We start from the raw sequence: 17,759 nt of genomic DNA, 5'->3' as shown, positions 1-17,759 counted from the left end.
CCGCTCACCTGTGGTTTTCCTCATGCTGCTGGCTGGGAATGCACATGGGGCTTCCAGTAACATGTGCCCAGTGTCAGCGAGCAGAAAGGCCACACTCGCCCCGCCCCGCCCCCGCCCCTCCCCACCGAGCTGTGCACTGAAGGCCGCTAGGGAGCTAGGCCCCTTTGCCTCTGCCTCCATGCTGGGGATGCTGGGTGGGGTCGGGGAGGGGTCTGGGAGGGAACGTGCTCTTCTCCGAGCATGTGGGGGGATTGTCTGCTATCCCCCCTCCTCCTGCCACTGGGGGGAGTTTGGCCCCCAGCCCCAAGTACCGCTGAGCAGCCAATGCGCCTTCCATCTCCTGAGGAGGGAGCGGCTGTCCGACAACCTTCCTTCCCTGGATCCCAAACTCGGAAGAAGTCTTTGCCGCCCACTCTGTGGCTTGGGGTCTGCACGCTGCCCCACAAGGTGCTGCTAGGAGGCACCGGAAACTGCACCCACCACTCAGCCTCCCCTCCCCCGACAGACACAGCCTGGCCTGGACCTGACTCGGTCCTGAACAGCGACCTGGACATGCCAGGTGACCCGGTGCGCCTTCCCCCAGCCCTTCTTCAGCGACGGGTAGTTCAGACCTCTCAGGGAACGGGGTCCGAGGGCTCCAGGGAAAGGCACTCGATCGCTTGTCCGGAGCCCCTGCGATGTGCTGAGCTCAGTTCCAGGCACCGGGCATGACTGAGGCCCCTTCCTCCTGGAACCCTTCTTTCCAGTGGCAGGAGACAGATGATAAACATGAGTCAAGGGGTGATTTCTCCTGTGGAGTGAATCTTGAAGGATATACAGCATGGTGATGGCTGTTCTCTCATCTCTGAGGGGTGACATGTGCAGAGATACCCCCAGGAAGGGCAGAGGGATCCCTGTGGGCCTCTGGTGGAAAAGCATTCCAGGCAGAGGAACAGCCCTGCCAGCAACCTAAGGCAGGAGCCACCCTGGGCCTTTCAGCACAGTGACCCTGATTCCAGCTGACCTGGCCTTTTCAGGGCAGTGACCTCCACTCCAGCTGACCCGGCCTTTCAGGGCGGTGACCCTGACTCCCGCTGACACGGCCTTTCAGGGCAGTGACCCCCACTGCAGCCAACCTGGACTTTCAGGGCGGTGACCCCGACTCCAGCTGACTCGGCCTTTCAGGGCGGTGACCCCGACTGCACCTGACCGTGCACCTGTCATGTGACATGTGACACTTCTCTCTTAGCAGAGTCTCTTTCTTTTCTGGGCGTTTAACTCTTTGGACAAAGCAGAGCACACTTTGATTCTTGGTACCCTCCAGGGATGTCCTCCACTGGCAGGCAGGCAGGTCCTCCACTCTCCCGGCTCCGAGAACCTCTGTGCCCTGGTCCTGCACACAGCCAGCCCCAGGCCGGGCTCTGCTTCCGTTTCCTGTCTCCCCTCCTCTTAGGCGACCTGCCCTCCCTCAGCTGCCTGAGCCACAACCCACTTAACCATCAAGGCGGTTAGGACAAACATTTAAAGGTCTGGCAATTAAGGACCATTTTGTCCAGTTCTGCTAATCCACAGCTACACAAATCCTGCTGTCCACAGTCGGAGCCAGCGGGGCCAGAAAACCCTGGATCTGGGCCGCTTGTCCACATGGTTTGCTTTTTTTTGTTTTATTGGTGAGGAAGATTGTCGCTGAGCTAACATCTGGGCCAATCTTCCTCTATTTTGTATATGGGACATGGCTATAGCATGCCTTAGTGAGTGGTGTGCAGGTCTGCACCTGGGATCTGGGCCCACGAACCACAGGTCGGCGAGGTGAACCTAACCACTAGGCCACCGGCTCAGCGTTAGCTCAAGCGGTTGCTCTGCACTCTCGGGAACTGCTTCCCTTTAATCCCTTGGTGTCCACACAGTTTGGAAATGGCTCCACTCCAGTCTCAGCCGCTTCCGGTATGGTCTGAAAGGAGGGGTCCCGTCACGGGTGAGAGGTGGTTTCCACGGAGCCTGGCTCAGGCCGGACTGGGTTGGGGGGCGAGGTGAGGCGGCGGGACCAGAGGCGGGTTTGGGGCTTGGGCTGGGGCAGGACGGGGTGGCACTGGCGGGTATCCAGCTGGGGGGGATTGAGAGTCGAGCCGGGGGTCGAGCTGGGCGTGCGTGCTGGGGGTCCGGGCTGGGGGCAGGATTGGGGTCAGGAATGGGGACGGGTTTGGGGGCTCGGGCTGTAGCAATGCCAGGCCAGAGTCGGCCACGCACGCGAGGATGGAAGGGCTTCAGGGCAGGACTCGGCCCAGTGCCACTCAAGCTGGGCGCTGAGGCCACGCATCCGGTAGCCGAAGCCCGGCCTGTAAGGTGCAGGGCGCGGGTCCCGCGACGTCCAGGCTGCCCGCGCAGGCCCTGGGTTCCCACCCCACGTCCCTCCCGGCTCCGCCCCCTCCCCGCCCAGCCTGCCTGAGCCAATCAGCGCATGCCAGATCAGACCTCCACCATTAGCTCTCAGAGAGTCACACGGTGGAAGCCTGGCCAATCAGAACCATGGAGACACCAATGTATGGAGGGTGGAACATGGCGTGTCGGGAAGGGAGCCTCCGACTGTCCTCCCCTGGTCGTCCTCCCTCGAGGGTCCTCCCCTGAGTGTCCTCCCCCGAGGGTCCTCCCCCCAGGGTCCTCCCTGACTGTCCTCCCTGTGTCCCCCCACGAAGCCAGTCCCGGTTGGAGTTGTCCCTCCTGCTGCCCTGCCCCCAGCTGGCCCCCCTCAGGATGAGGCCGGTGGGGTATGAGGCCCGAGTGGGCCGGAGCTGGCCGAACGGAGGTGCATGCCCGTCTGAGGACAGAGTGGGGGCAGGCCCCATGCAGGGGTCCCTCGGGACCTCAGGAGCTGAGGAGGGCTGGGGATGGAGCCGGGTCTAGTGGCTTCACTCTGCCGCCTGAGGCTCAGGGAAGACCCACAGCCCGGCGGGTGGGCTCAGCGGCACCCAGAGTCCTGCGCTGTTCACACCGCCCGTCTGGAGGGTGGGGCCTGGCGGCCTCCCTCCTGCTGGCCCTCAGGAGCCCCTCGGGGCTCGCCCCAATGGTGCCCAAGGTGATTTCTCTCAGCCCCAGAGGACAGGGCATGGGAGTTGAAGTTTAGTTGATTTCTACAAAATAGAACACTGTTTCTTGCACCCTTGAGTGAGTCCACTGGGATTTACGCTGTGCAGAGGCAAGGAAGGCCTTTGCTGGAGGGAGGGAGGGGGCCCGGCCTGGCTAGGGGAATGCCTGGAGGCTGGGATGGGACAGGGCGAGGGCCTGGCAGAAGCTCAGGCTGCCGCCCTCCTGGAGCAGGAGATCCAGGGACTGGTGACGGAGGAGGTCCCGGGGCATGGCTCCTGCCTCTGCTACCCCCAGCTCTCTCTGCAGTGCCCTGTGTAAAGACCATTCCTTGGAAAGGCAAGTGTCACTGTGTTATTACCCAGCCTTCCAGGCCAGCCCAAGCACTGACATTTAATCTGCTTTAAGAACAAACCTTTGGTGCAGGTTCTGCTGGCAGCCGCAGAGGGAGCTTGCCCACAAGCAGGGCCCTGTGCTCTGTGCCCACGTGGCCAAAAACCCTGATTCTCTCAAAGGAGTCCTGGATTCCAGGGCCCACCAGCCAGAACTCAGCCTCTGTTCACATGCGTCCACTGGGCCCAGGCCGTGGGCCCAGAGCAGGAGGGGCACACCCCCTCACACCTCCTGGCCCTCCCTCACACCCAGGCCTGGGAACAGGTGGGGCCTGCTGGAACTTCCAGGCTAAGACTGACGATTGACACTCTGCATGGATTCTCTCTCCTGCAGTTAATTCGTCATACACTGAGCAGAAATAAAGTTAAATGATCAAAAGTCACCAACCAGGAGAAATTCATCGACAGCTGGGGCAGGAAATATACAAGATGACCGTGGAAGCAAGGAGACGCCAAATAACAAGCAAACACAAACCCACAATTATGGGGCATGTCAAAGGGCACCACAGCCCCTGGCCCAGCTACCAGTGGCAGAAGCTGGAGCAGTTTGAACGACAAAACAGTGTTGGATTATAACCCAAGTATCAAATAAATGTCCATGAGTCCACACTGATATCGATGACTGAATAAACAAATAAACACAAGAGAGAGACAGGTCTCCTGTGCAGAAGGTTCCAGCTAACTTATGTAGACGCCGCCCTCAAAGGGGAGCAAACTCCCCACTCCAGGTGTGGCTGCATGTGACGACCTCCTTCCACAGAGCAGGTCCGGGGAGGGCTGAAAAGACAGGTGTGCAGTGCAGAGATCTGACTCACCGCCCCAGGAAGGCCCTGGTCGGCATCCACAGTGAAAGGTCACGTGATGATGCGTGCCCCTGAGGGGATGGCATGAGGAGGGCACTTCACCTCTGTGGTCCTCCTCCCCAGACCCATATCCCCAGTGGAACCATGAGAAAAACATCAGACCGACCCCAGCTGAGGGGTGTTCTACAAAATAACTGCCAGGGGTCCTTGAAACTGTCAAGGTCATCAAAAACAAGGGCTGTCTGAGAAACTGTCACAGCCGAGAGGAGCCCGTGGAGACATGACGACTGATATAATGTGATGTCCAGAAACAGAAAAAGGACATCAAGTGAAAATTGAGGAAATCAGAAGAAAGAATGGACTTTAGTTAATAAAAACGCACTGGAGTTGGTCCATGCACTGTGACAGGTGCACCACACTAATGGAAGATGCTAATACAGGGAACTGGGGACAGGGTATATGGGAACATGCTGCACTGTCTTCACAAGTTTTCTGTAAATCTAAAACTGTTCCAAAATTAAAAGTTTACTTAATAAAACATTTAACTGGAAAAGGCATAATCCAATTCAATGAACATTACAACCAACAGCTAATGCAAGACGGGAAGAGAGGGGAGTGCCCCTTACCAGCTCACCTGCCCGCAGAGCCCCAAAGCCACACAGGAGAATGGGCAGTCCTGGGGTTCTTCCTGAACGTTCTCTTTCCTCCCCTTCCAAAGAGGCAAGTTCTGCTAACTATGAATAAAGCTGTTATGAACATTTGTGAAAAGTTTGTGTGGATGTAAGTTTTCAACTCATTTGGGTAAGTACCAAGGAGTGTGACTGCTGGATCGTATGGTAAGATTATGTTTAGTTTTGTGAGAAATTGCTGCCTCCCTACCCTCCAGAGCCCTGGGGTCCTAGGACCACCCCTCATCTCTCCGGAGCCCTGGAGTCCTACAGACAGTGGAATGGCAAACACTACAGGTACCAGAAGCACCTCCCAGGACTCTCTATTAGAATTTATGCCCGTTTTGTGGTTCCCAAGGTCTTAGTGAAGGAAGCTATTTCCCACCAACAAGAGTATATTCTTAGTCTGAGCATTTTTCATACTTGATCCATTTGTTATAAAGCCCAGACTCTTCTCTTTCAAAAGGTTTTTGACTAAAAATGTTCTTAAAGAAGCAACTTTGTTTTCATAGAACCCCAATACATTTGAAAAACCATACGAATAAATGTAATAGTCAAATAATTTATTCTTTTATGTCCAAATAAAACCCAGAGACAAGTGAGCTGTGACAAGAGTGCTATTGTAGAGAGAACACATTAGCCTGTGCGTGGTTTGGACACACAGGTCTGTCTCCTCGGGAGCTGGAAGGGGTCTTGCTGCCATGTAAACTGGAGCAGAAGGTCAAACTAGAACAAATGTCTCTGAGGGAGGGAGTGACTTGTGCATCCCGCAGGAGATCGTTTTTATAAAAGTACAGTAGTATTTCAGTACAACTAGGAGAGGGGGACATAATTTTACCATTCCTGTGAAGGGGGCCATCGCTAAGCAGTCAGCCCCCACCCCACCGCGGGTCTGGCCGCAGCGGCCCCTTATGAGAGGTTTGTTGCACCCACTGGAGATTTTATCCTTAAGAACCAAAAATCAAAGGGAGATGTTTATCCTGGGCCAAGCGGCGGGCGTTGCGGAGGCCTCTGGCTGCAGTGTGCGTGTGCTCCTGAGATTAAGGCCTTTCCACGCAGGCCGAGGCACAGCTAACACCATTTCTTTTGCACGCACCTGTTGTATTTTAGGGGACACACAATCGCGTCTGTAATAGCAGTTAACGGTTAAAATGGGACTTGCGCATTTTCATGCACACGGAATGGCATTGGAGAAACAAGACACCGGCGAGAGCTAAAGGGGGAGCTGCAGACGGTTACACGCGGCCCTTTGAGGCTGATGGAGGCTGCGCGGCACTCGGTGGGACACAGACCCGGCTGCTCACCCGTCCTTCTTTTCCAGAGTCGCCTTTTGTGGGGTGTTGACCTGGGCTTAGCTTTGCAGCATCTGCAGCCCGTGGTTGGTGGCTGGAGCCGGGGGGGGTCCACCTGGAGACCCGCCTCAGACCCTGGCGCCGACTGGCCTCCCCTGACGGCAGAGACGTGCATGGCCAGCAAACGGGCCCTGATGGTGAAGACTCCATGTGGTTTACTCCAGTATCTAAACAAACACGAACATTGACGTGTGGTTTCAGCCAATATCTTGACGTTCGTTGGATGGAGTAAACGACTTACTGAAAGTAAGTAAAACAGGTAAAGTCAGTTTCTTAAAACTACACTTAACTTTCAGTAAAGTTACTGAAACCTGAGACAGGATATAATTTTGGTCATCGTATTCTCCCTTTTCGAAACTCTAGTTTTCTCAGATTTTCAAGATTGCTGTCAATTACTTAAACTTTAAAAATGAAAGTTTGGGGCATAGTGCTTTTCTTCCTCCCAACTGTCTGTGAATGGTCGATTTCGTGTGTCAACTTGACTGGGTCCCAGATGCCCAGATTTAAAGGATTTGGGTGTTTCCAGACAAGACCAGCGTGAGAATGGGCGGCCGGAGCCTCCCAAGTGTGGATGGGCATCACGCAACCCCTGGAGGCCTGAGTAGAACAGAAAGGTGGGGCAGGAGGGCGTCCTCCTGTCTGACTGCCTGACTGGGACACCGTCTTCTCTGCCCTTGGATGGCACTCGCCCCTGGCCCTCCTGGGTCTCCAGCTGGCAGATGGCAGATAGGGGCCTTCTCAGCCTCCACAATCCTGTGAGCAGACTCCTCGTGATGTCTCCTTCTATATCTGTCTCTGCGGAGAGTTATGTATGCGTACACACCTCCTGTCGGTTCTGTTCCTCCAGAGAACTCCGACCAACACACTGTCTGACAGAAGGAAGGAAAACAGTCTGTCAGCCCACCCGCGGAACTAGCAGGTTCTCTGTAACGTGACTTTCACTGGCACATGAAGCTCTAAACCCAAGTTCTCTCTTCACACAAACGGATGCGCAGTGTGGACATAGAGTTCCTGTCAAACCTCTGGTATCAAATGCTGGACCGATTTAAATGAAGCTCTGCATCCACGGTGACAATCACAAACGCCACGTGGAGCAAAGCGATTAAGGTGGTTAACCTGTGAGGGTTCAGGACTGGGGTGCTGCAGGCACGGAGTGTATGCGGTGCACGTGTGTGCGTGCAGTCTGCACCCACACCTGTGGTGTTCCTGCTACCCCGTCTTACACTAGTGTGTGCACGTGCATATGCGCTCGCAGTCTGCACCACCTGTGGTGTTCCCGCTACCCCATCTTACACTAATGTGTGTGCGCGCACGTGTGCACGCAGTCTGTACCAACTCCTGTGGTGTTCCTGCTACCGTCTTACACTAGTGTGTGCGTGTGTGATCGCAGTCTGCACCCACACCTGTGGTGTTCCTGCTACCCCATCTAACCCTCAGATTATCTACTGTACAAATGCTCTTACAAATATTTCAGATGATAAATTTCCAGGCTGAAAGAATTTTAGATAAGTTTTTCTTTTGCTTTTATTACAAGCATATAATATTAATTGGCAAAACACTGAATACAAGCTTCACTATCATAAAATCAAAACTTTTAAGCAATATTCCAAAAAAGATTTTAGACAAAAACTAGCCACCAATAGTACAAAAATTACACACCAACACAAAGCATAAAAAATGTAAACTTTCAAATTAAACAGTCAAAAATATGTATCTGCATTGTCATCTCCATAAATCACGACAGCTTCCACGTTGCCACATGTGGCGAGCAGGCTCAGCGCCGATCTCGCCTCTGAGCCCACATTACTGGGAAGAAATGGTTTTCTTATACCCAATCAAGTTGTTGGACAGACATTTACACTAATGCTACACACGTTGGGGGCACTCACACTCCAGTCCATCCTTCAGATGCACTCGTGGACATGGTGAGTTACACACGACGCCCTGCCCAGGCTGGCCGTGCCACACCCACTCGTCTGGCAGGGATCTTTGTTGAGACTACAGTGTAGTTTGAATGATGGTTTTCTAATCTACTTATCCCAACTTATTTACTTAGTTTGTTTCAATACCAAGGCAGAGAAACGCATCGGTTTATCACCGAAGGTCACATGTGATGCGGTGAAGTGTAAATGGTTTCCTGAGGAAATAGAGAAACTGGATTTTTTTGTGATTTAGCCATCTGCACTAAATTTATCTTCAATGTTTTGAGAGCACACCAAATACTCACATACAAGGCCCAAACCAGCTGGCTTGTTCCTATCCAATGACACATTTCAAATCATTGTAAAATCCATCCTGTGCGCTTTGAGGAAAAGAACCAAACGAATTTCTAAAGACTTCGAATGCCACGAGGAGGCATCAGAAGCCGCACGCCCTGGAGGGCTCAGGAGCCCTGGGCAAGTAGCACCATCACATTTGTGGTCGATACGGGGTGGTGCATCCAGGGCTGTGAGCAAGCGGGTCTCAGGGCACGAGCCCCGGGCGGCCATGAGGCTGGTCTAGGATGGCGTCACACGTCACTTCACGCTGCCTGCCCCGTCATGTACTTCTAAATATTGCTGACAGGTATTCTTATACAGGCACACGCACACGCACAATCCCAATAACAGCATTCCTATAATAGTAACAATGAGAAAGGAAAAACCAAATGGCTGAATGTACATCTTTTGAAGTTCCACCTGCATTTCCTTTCAATTTAGCAGAATAGATGCTACATTACAATTTAAACATCTGTCTAATAAACGCATGTTGGAACCTATTGCACAAAAGCATAAACAATGCTCTTCATCCATATAAAATAAAAACATACAAATTAAAAGCTACTCAAAGTAAAAAGAAGAAGCTTGCAAAACATCTCACAATTTCATTTTATATGCCTGTAAATAAAGCTGGACCACTGAAACCAAACAATTGGATGGGAAAATATGATAGAAGGCTTAAAATAGAATAAATAATTTTATAAAGTTTTCTTTTTTTAACCCCCCAAATCTTAAATTCAATATTATATATTCTATCTGAATTTTCTATTTTCATGAAAATGGTGTCTAGTGAGACCGTGTGCTGGGTGAGGTCCCACCGCTGCTGCCGTGACGCAGGACGTAACTGAACACTAGCTTCACCAGCACCACAGTTGTGAAACTCCTTCACAGTAACTCCATCTGTTAAAAAAAACCTTAATAGGATCCAATCATTAACCGATCCTGGCTTTCACGCTGGAAAAAATAAAATTCAGCCTTTTGATGTTAAATGAAAGCACAACAAAATGAAGGAGACCCCAGAAGCTTCCCCGTGATGGCAAGGTTCACCAGGCTCGAGTCTTGATAAGGCCGTGGTCAGACCCAAGAGGCCAGAGGTCACCAGGGATCGTCCTGTAGTGAAGACGGTCTGCAGGAGGAAATCTTAGAAAAATAGGTACTTTTGCTGCTGAGGTTTCATCAGGTTAACACGGTTACAAAAGCAGGTCACACAGGAGGGGTGAGTGACCAGCGGGAGATGTTGACACTGGCTCCGACACATCTCCACCTCTCTGTATATTTAAATATATCAACTTAGCACCATAGCAAATTCAAGTGATTTTGAAGATAGCTACAAAGTTACAAATATATATTATGAGATTATTACAGCAATATTAAGTTTAATCTGAACTGTGAATTAATTTTATTTGAATTTGGATGCTCATACTGTTTAATCCTTCCTTACTTTCACCACACAGGAAAATACCTAAATTCTAATGTTTACACTTAAAACTGCATTGTGATAACATGGTTTTACAGAATGCTTCAGCAGTAAGATATCTTTTGAGGTAGACAGGTAATATTTGCTCACACACATCTACTCAATAAACCTTGCAGAATAACTCTAAATATGATTTGGATGAATAGCAAGCTTAGGTAATTGAATAATTCAAACGGCACTGGGAGTTAACGGGCTTAAATAAAGAGGTGAATTTTGACCAATTCCTAACAAAGAACTTGTTTTTATGTTTTTAAAAGGCTTTACATTAAAATCACTTGGATTGACTTAATTTGGATGTTCTCATCACTAACACTAGGTCTCATCAGTAGCTGCTTCTGACATTTATGTATATGAAACAGGAAGCAGAAGAAACAGGAAACAAAACTGAATGTCGATGAGCCCAACTTCAACTTTCAAAGCAAATTCAGGAAAAAATTCTAGTTACTGAGGTGAAATACTTCGTGGAAAATGCAGCCCTCAGGGCCACCATCAGAGACCCGGCCCCTGACAAGGGCAGTGGGTGGACAACTCCCGCCAGGAGGGAGGAGGACCGGAAGCTCACCCATAATCAGTGGACACGCGGGGGAGGTGACAAGAAAGCTCCAGGATGCACTGCGACTGCTCCTGTGACTGCTCCAGAGCAGGGTCCTGTCTCCTTGCTCCTGCCTTTACACAATTTTAAAGGAACAGATATCTATGTGCTGGCAAAGAGTTTATTCTCTGATTCCACAAAAATACTACCATTTGGGAGGAGGAGGCTGTGACTGGTGCTGTAGGTCACCAAGTCCCTGGAAAAGCAGCCTCTGCCGCACGGGAGCCCACTCCTCCGGCCACCCCGCTGCCCACCCGCTCCTGTGTTCTGCCCATTAACAACGGCCTCAAAGTGTGCGAGCAATCTCCATGAGCCTCCACGAGAGAGGAGGGAGGGCAGGAAGCCGGCTGCCTTCTGGCGGTGGCTGTGGTGGGAGCCGGTGTCACCTGCAGCTGTGGGAGCAAACACCTTCACAGGGCAGCAGCCCCCCGCCCGACGGATGGCACCGTCTTAGGGCCCTGGGCCCCTCCACGAGCGCCACCATCTCTCTCTTCAGCAGAACGAAAATGGGAGAGAATAAGTAAGAAATTAAATGAGGGCATGGAACAATTTGTGCCCTGTTTAATAAGCCATTTTTTAGAACAAGAATTGTTCAGTAAACCAGTGGTAAGCTGGTCAAACCACCCCTGGTCACCTTGCTGGGCATGCTGGGGACGGCGAGCACCAAGTCTCAGCCGTGTCCATGTTCAGGGGGCAGCGGGATGGAGCCCTCCCTGCTGAAGGGCCACCTGGTTCCCAGTGTGTCCGCAGAGCAGTGGAGGCCGAGGCTGCCACGCCGCACCAGGCGAGTCAGGGGAGCTGCTGGCCTCGTTACATTTTGAAAATTAAATACCGTGGTTGACTCATAATATTAATGGAAGCCTCTTTTGGTATGCTTTTAAATTAAATTTTTATGTATCTTTGAAGTCTTCAGAAAGCTAAAGGCAACATAAATATCATTCACCATGAAAAGATATTTTTCAATAACTTATGAAGGATTCAATGAACATACAAGTATTTTTGAGGCTTATTGTGAAACCTAATTCATAAACTAAACTGAAACGACCAAGATTTTCAAGACCCGGAAAGCGAGCAAAGGTCCCGCGTGTCAGGACAGAGCATGTGCGCTGCTCCTCTGGTCGGGAAACCGGGGCGACAGGAGCTGCCAAGCGACGTGCGGCTGTGAAGCGTTTCATCATCTGTGACGTGGTGCTGGTAGTGTCTGCTTGAGTGGGAATTCTCTCTCATACAAAAGTTATAAATACTCTCTATTCAGAAGTCTGGTCCACACGACACCCAGAGGCAACATTCTCAAGCGTGGTCGTGGGCCTGCCCGGCCACGTGCTCGCCTGGGCCCCGGGTGCGAGGGCCGCGTCCCGCTGCGCCGCCCGCCTCTCACAGCAAGTCCATCTTGGGTCTGTAATGCAGCAGAAGCGGCGCCTTCTGTAAGACAAACCGGCAGAGCTGCTCTTAGCAGGGAGGGCGTGAGGACAGACGGGCACAGCCAGACTCACAGGAAGAGACCAGGCCACGAAGCGTGTCTGAAACATGCTGCGGACACACTCGCCTCAGCTGTGACGAGCAGTCAAGAGGGACGGAAGCTGAGAGGAACAAGCCCCGTGCTCTGGGGCCCCGGGAGCCCTGCTCCTCCACTGACCCTGCTCCTTCTCTCTGGGCCTCCTGCTCCCTCAGACCCTCAGCCCTGGTCGTGGTCAGCCCTGGCTCTCTCCCCATGCTCCCAAGGGCTCGAACGGTACCCTCCAAGGGCAGTGGCCACTCCCTCCCCAGCTCTTCGCAGGACGCTGGTCACCTTGACCAGGAGGGCTGGGGTGAGCTGTGAGCCCGGGTCTGGCGCTGCTGGGCGCTTCCTCAGGCCACGCTGACTCTGGGGTTGATGGTTTCAGAGTGACTGTGTTTCACAACGGTGCTGTGACTGAATCATTATTTCTAGGCTCTTAGAGAAAAGTATGCACAGAAAAGTAGCTGCATTTGTAGCAGACTCTGCAAGTCAAATAAAACATCACCACGAAGTAACAAGCCTCACCTTGAATCTCCACCTCGTGACAACCACAAATTTGAGTGTGTGGTCCTTGCCCAGGATCTCCTCGTTGCACAAAATGTCCAGCTGGCAGGAGAAGAAGGCTCCAGTCAGGGCCGAGGGCTCGGCACACCAGCCTCTGGTCTGCACCAGCTCCGCCAGGCCCGTCACAAGGTCGCAGTCAGCCACAGGGCTGTGCCCAGTCTCTGGGCAGCAAAGGTGGGAGGGAGCACTCGGACTGCCCCTCCCCAACCCACCCGAGAGGGCCCAGAGCACTGGGGGCCTTGTCCACTGGGGGCCTCCATCCACACCCGCCCACTGGGGGGGCCTCAGCCCACATCTGCCCATGGAGTGGGCCCTCTGTCTACACCTGCCCACTGGGGGGCGTCGGTCCACACCTGCCCAAGGGGTGGGCCCTCCGTCTACACCCACCCACTAGGGTGGCCTCCATCCACACTTGCCAACTGGGGGGGGGGTGCTCGGTCCACACCCGCCAACTGGTGGGGGGGCTCGGTCCACACCCACCATGACAGCCTCCCCCCAAGGGCTGTGGCCTCCAGGCTGCTCCCCCAGAAAGAGTATCTTGTCCTCCCACTCTCCCCACCTCAGTCCACCTCTTTGCCAAGCTTGTCCCTCTCACCTCAGTGGAAAAAGGGAATGTGCTCCTCACACGGTCTTTTTCCTTTTCTTTTTTTTAAAGAGACTATTTTAGAGCAGTTTTAGGTTCACAGCAAAATTGAACAGATGGTACAGAGTTCTCACATACCCCGTCCTCACACACACATGACCCCCCCCTGTGAACATCGCCCCCCACAGGGCACATCTGTTACAGTCAGTGAGCCTACACGGACACACTAGCATCATCCAAAGTCCAGAGTCCACAGGAGGGCTCCCTCTTGGTGTGGTACCTTCTGTGGGTCCAGACATGCCTAATGACGCGTGTCCACCACACAGGGCCTCTTCACCCTCCTCCCCACCCAACAACCACCGATCTGTTCCTGTTGCCACAGTTTTGCCTTTTCTGGAATGTTGGAATCATCCAGGGAGCAGCCGTTTCAGACTGGCTTCTTTCACTTAGTGATATGCATTTAGGGTTCCTCCATGTCTTGATAGCGCATTTCTTTTCAGCACTGAATAAGATTCTGTTGTCTGGACGTACCACACTTTATCCATCCACCTACTGAAGGATATCTTGGCTGCTTCCAAGTTTTAGGAATTATGAATAAAGCTGCTACAAACATCCGAGTGCAAGTTTTTGTGTGGACATAAGTTTTTTGGCTCCCTTGGCTGAACACCCAGGAGCATGAGGCTGATCTCGTGGTAAGGGTGTTTCTGCGTTCCCACCAGCAGCGAGTGAGCGCTCCTGTTGCCCCACGTCCTCGTCACCATTTGGTGTTGTCAGTGTTCAGGATTTTCATTCTAATAGGTGTGTGATATGAGTGGTATCTCCTTGTTTTAATTTACATTTCCCTGATGACAAATGATGTTGACCCAGAAGATCGTTTAAACTTCTCCCTCAGGGTAAGGGAAGAAGGGTCCAGAATCTGTGTGCACAGCTGGGCCGTGCGGCAAACACGGGGCCACCTGGGCTGGCTCTGAGAGGCCTGGTCATTTCACTAACAGACCACACTGACCTGCACTTGCAAGGACAGAACCCTCCAACCTCCGCCCCCGCCGCCTCCCTCCTCCACTCCAACCCTCTGGACAACCTCACTGTGACCCCAGGAGCTAAATGGCACCATATGCCAAGGACCCCAACCTCGGCCCCAGAGCCGACACTCACCTCCCACGTGTCACCTCTCCACTGGGTGTAGGCAGCGGCCACAGCAACCTGGCCCCAAAGAGGCCGTCCACCCAGGTGCCCAGGCCCCAAACCCAGGGGTCACTCCTGACCCCATTCTTCCCCAAACAGCCCCACCTAAACACAAGAGCAAATCATTTTGGCTCTCTCTCTGTCAGTCTCCTGCAGCTGCAGTGGAAACACCACAACCGTGGGGCTTAAACCAACAGAAATTTAATCTCTCAGAGTCTGTCTGAAAGCCAGCACGTCACGCCCTCCAGAGGCTCCCAGGGCCTCCTGACTCGTGGCCACATCCCTCCAACCTCTGCCTCTGTCATCACGTGACCTTCCACTGTGCTTCAAATCTCCCTCTGACTCTGGTGTGTGTGTGTGTGTGTGTATGTATCAGTAGTTAATTCCTTTTTGTTTTTTTTTAAATTGTGGTAAAATGCACGTAAAATTTACCACCTTAACCATTTTTCAGTGCACAGTTCAATGGTATTAAATAGATCCATATTGTTGTGCAGCCATCACCACCATCCATCTCCATAACCTTTTCATCTTATAAAACTGAAACTCTCCTCATTAAACAATAACTCCCCATGTGCCCTCCTCCATGCCCCTGGCAACCACCATACTACTCTGTCTTTATGGATGTGACTCCTCTAGGGACCTCATATAAGCGGAATCCTACAATATTTGTCTTTTTGTGATTGGCCTATTTCACTGAGTATAACGTCCTCAAGGTCCATCTATGTTGTAGCATATTGCAGAATTTCCTTCCTTTTTTAAGGCTGAATAATATTCCATTGTATGGATGGACCACATTTTGTTTACCCTTTCTTCTGTTGATGGACACCTGAGTTGCTTCCACACTTAAGTTATTGTAAATAATGCTGCTGTGAACATGGATTCACAAATGGGTGTCACCACTGGGTGTACAAATAACTCTTTGAGACCCTGACTTCAGTTCTTTTGGGTATATACTCAGAAGTGGAATTGCTGGATCACATGGTAATTCTATATTTAATTTTCTGAGGAACCTCCATATTGTCTTCCACAGTGGGTGCACCATTTTACATTCCCACCAGCAGTGCACAGGGTTCCAATTTCTCCACACCCCCGCCAGCACTCATTTATTTATTTATTCTAGAGCAGCCATCCTATGAGAGTGAGGGGTATTGCACTGCAGTTTGGATTTGCATTTCCTTAATGATTAGTGATGCTGACCATCTTTTCTTGTGCTTATTGGCCATTCGCAAATCTTCTTTGGAGAAATGTGTACTCAAGTCCTTTTTGCCCATTTTTGAATTGGGTTGTTTTTTTGTGTGTTGAATTTTAGGAATTCTCTATGTATTCTGGATGGTAATCCCTTATCAGATACATTACTTGCAAATACTTTCTCCCATTTTGTACAAAATCTTTTAATTTTCAGAAAGTCCAATTTGTCTATCTTTTCTTTTGTTACCTATGCATTTGGTGTCATCCAAGAAATCATCACCAAATTCAATGTCACGAAGCTTTTCTCCTATGTTTGGAGGAAGATTAGCCCTGAGCTAACATTCGTTGCCAATCTTCCTCTTTTTGCTGAGGAAGATTAGCTCCTGAGCTAACATATGTGCCCATCTTCCTCTATTTTCTACGTGGGACGCCACCACAGCATGGCTTGGTGAGTGGTGCACAGGCCCACGCCTAGGATCGAACCTGCGAACCCCGGGCTGCCTAAGTGGAGCACGAACTTAACGGCTATGCCACTGGGCCGGCTTCTCTGTTTTCTTTTAAGAGTTCTAGTGTTTTAGGTCTTATGTTTAGGTCCTTGATGCATTTTGAGTTAGTTTTTGTGTATGGTGTTAGGTAAGGGTCCAACTTCATTCCTTTGCATGTGGATATACAGTTCTCTCAGCACTATTTGTTGAAAAGACTGTCTTCCCCATCGAATGGTCTTGGCACACTTGTCAAAAATCATTTGACCACACATGTGGAGGTTTGTTCTGGGCTCTCTGTTCTATTCCCTTGGTCTGTCTTTGTGCCAGCACCACACTGTTCTGATTACTATAGCTTTGTGGTGAGTTTTGAAATCAGGAAGTGTGAGTCCTCTAGTTTCTTCTTCTTTTTCAAGATTATTCTGGCTATTTGGGTCCCTTGAGATTTTGAATGAATTTTAGATGGGTTTTATAATTTCTGCAAAAAACATCATTGGGATTTTGATAGGAATTGCACTGAATCTGTACAGCATTTTGGGTAGTAATGGCATTTTCACAATATTAAGTCTTCCAATCCATGAACTTGGGATGCGTTTCCATTTATTTATGTCCTCTTTAATTTCTTTCAGCAATTTTTGTAGTTTTCATTGTACAAGTCTTTCCCCTCCTTGCTTAAGTTAATTCCTAGGTATTTCATTCTTTTTGATGCTATGGTGAATGGAATTTCCTTTTCAGATTGTTCACTGCTTGTGTACAGAAAAGCGACTGATTTCTGTGTTGACTTTGTATCCTGCTACTTTGCTGAATTCATTTATTAGTTCTAACAGTTTGTGTGTGTGTGTGTGTGTGTGTGTGTGTGTGTGTGTGTGTGTGTAATCTTTAGGATCTTCTACATATAAGATCATATCATCTGCAAACAGAGAAATTTTCACTCTTCCTTTCCAATTTGGATGTGTTTTCTTTCTTTTTCTTGCCTACTTGTTCTGGATAGAACTTCCAGAATTATGTTGAATAGAAAGGGTAAAAGTGGGCATCCTTGCCTTGTTCCTGATCTTAGAGAAAAAGCTTTCAGTCTTTCACCACTGAGTATGATGCTTGTAGCAGGTTTTCACATATGGCTTTTATTTTATTTTACTTTCATATATGGCTTCTATTGCTAGTTGAGTGTTTTTATTACGAAATGGTGTTGAATTTTGTCAAATGCTTTTTCTGCATCAACTGAAATGATCACGTGGTTTTTCCTTCATTCTGCTAATGTGGTGTATTACATCTATCGATTTCATATGGTGAATCATCCTTGCGTTCCAGGAATAGATCCCACTTGGTCATGGTGTAAAAATCCCTTTAATAGCTGCTGAATTCCGTTTGCTGGTATTTTCTTTTTTTTTATGTGAGGAAGATCAGCCCTGAGCTAATATCCATGCTAATCCTCCTCTTTTTGCTGAGGAAGACCGGCTCTGAGCTAACATCTATTGCCAATCCTCCTCCTTTTTTTCCCCCAAAGCCCCAGTAGATACCTGTACGTCACAGTTGCACATTCTTCTAGCTGCTGTATGTGGGACGTGGCCTCAGCATGGCTGGAGAAGTGGTGCGTCGGTGCGCGCCCGGTGTCCGAACCCGGGCCACCAGTAGCGGAGCACGCGCACTTAACCGCTAA

The 17,759-nt window shown here is 50.5% G+C and overlaps 1 protein-coding gene across 3 annotated transcripts in view; it reads right to left on the bottom strand.

Annotated features, from left to right (window-relative positions):
- Positions 1-7,781: 7,781 nt before the first annotated feature.
- Positions 7,782-17,759, bottom strand: part of PCGF3 (polycomb group ring finger 3) — a 68,472-nt gene continuing 58,494 nt past the window's right edge. For 2 of the 3 annotated variants that reach the window (XM_014788803.2, XM_087434757.1), the window contains exons 10-11: positions 12,626-12,706; positions 7,782-12,024 (exon numbers count right to left, since the gene is read on the bottom strand). In XM_014788803.2, coding sequence (XP_014644289.1) covers positions 11,977-12,024; positions 12,626-12,706 — 129 coding nt within the window. In that variant the 3' untranslated portion in view covers positions 7,782-11,976. The remainder of the gene's footprint in view (positions 12,025-12,625; positions 12,707-17,759) is intronic. The other variant, XM_087434756.1, reaches the window with a different exon arrangement.

Source organism: Ceratotherium simum, chromosome 8, assembly GCF_057802395.1.
Source record: "Ceratotherium simum simum isolate JZ-2026a chromosome 8, ASM5780239v1, whole genome shotgun sequence".
Taxonomy (NCBI): domain Eukaryota; kingdom Metazoa; phylum Chordata; class Mammalia; order Perissodactyla; family Rhinocerotidae; genus Ceratotherium; species Ceratotherium simum.
Note: the sequence above shows the minus strand (reverse complement) of the source record. Positions and strands in the feature narration are given on the sequence as shown.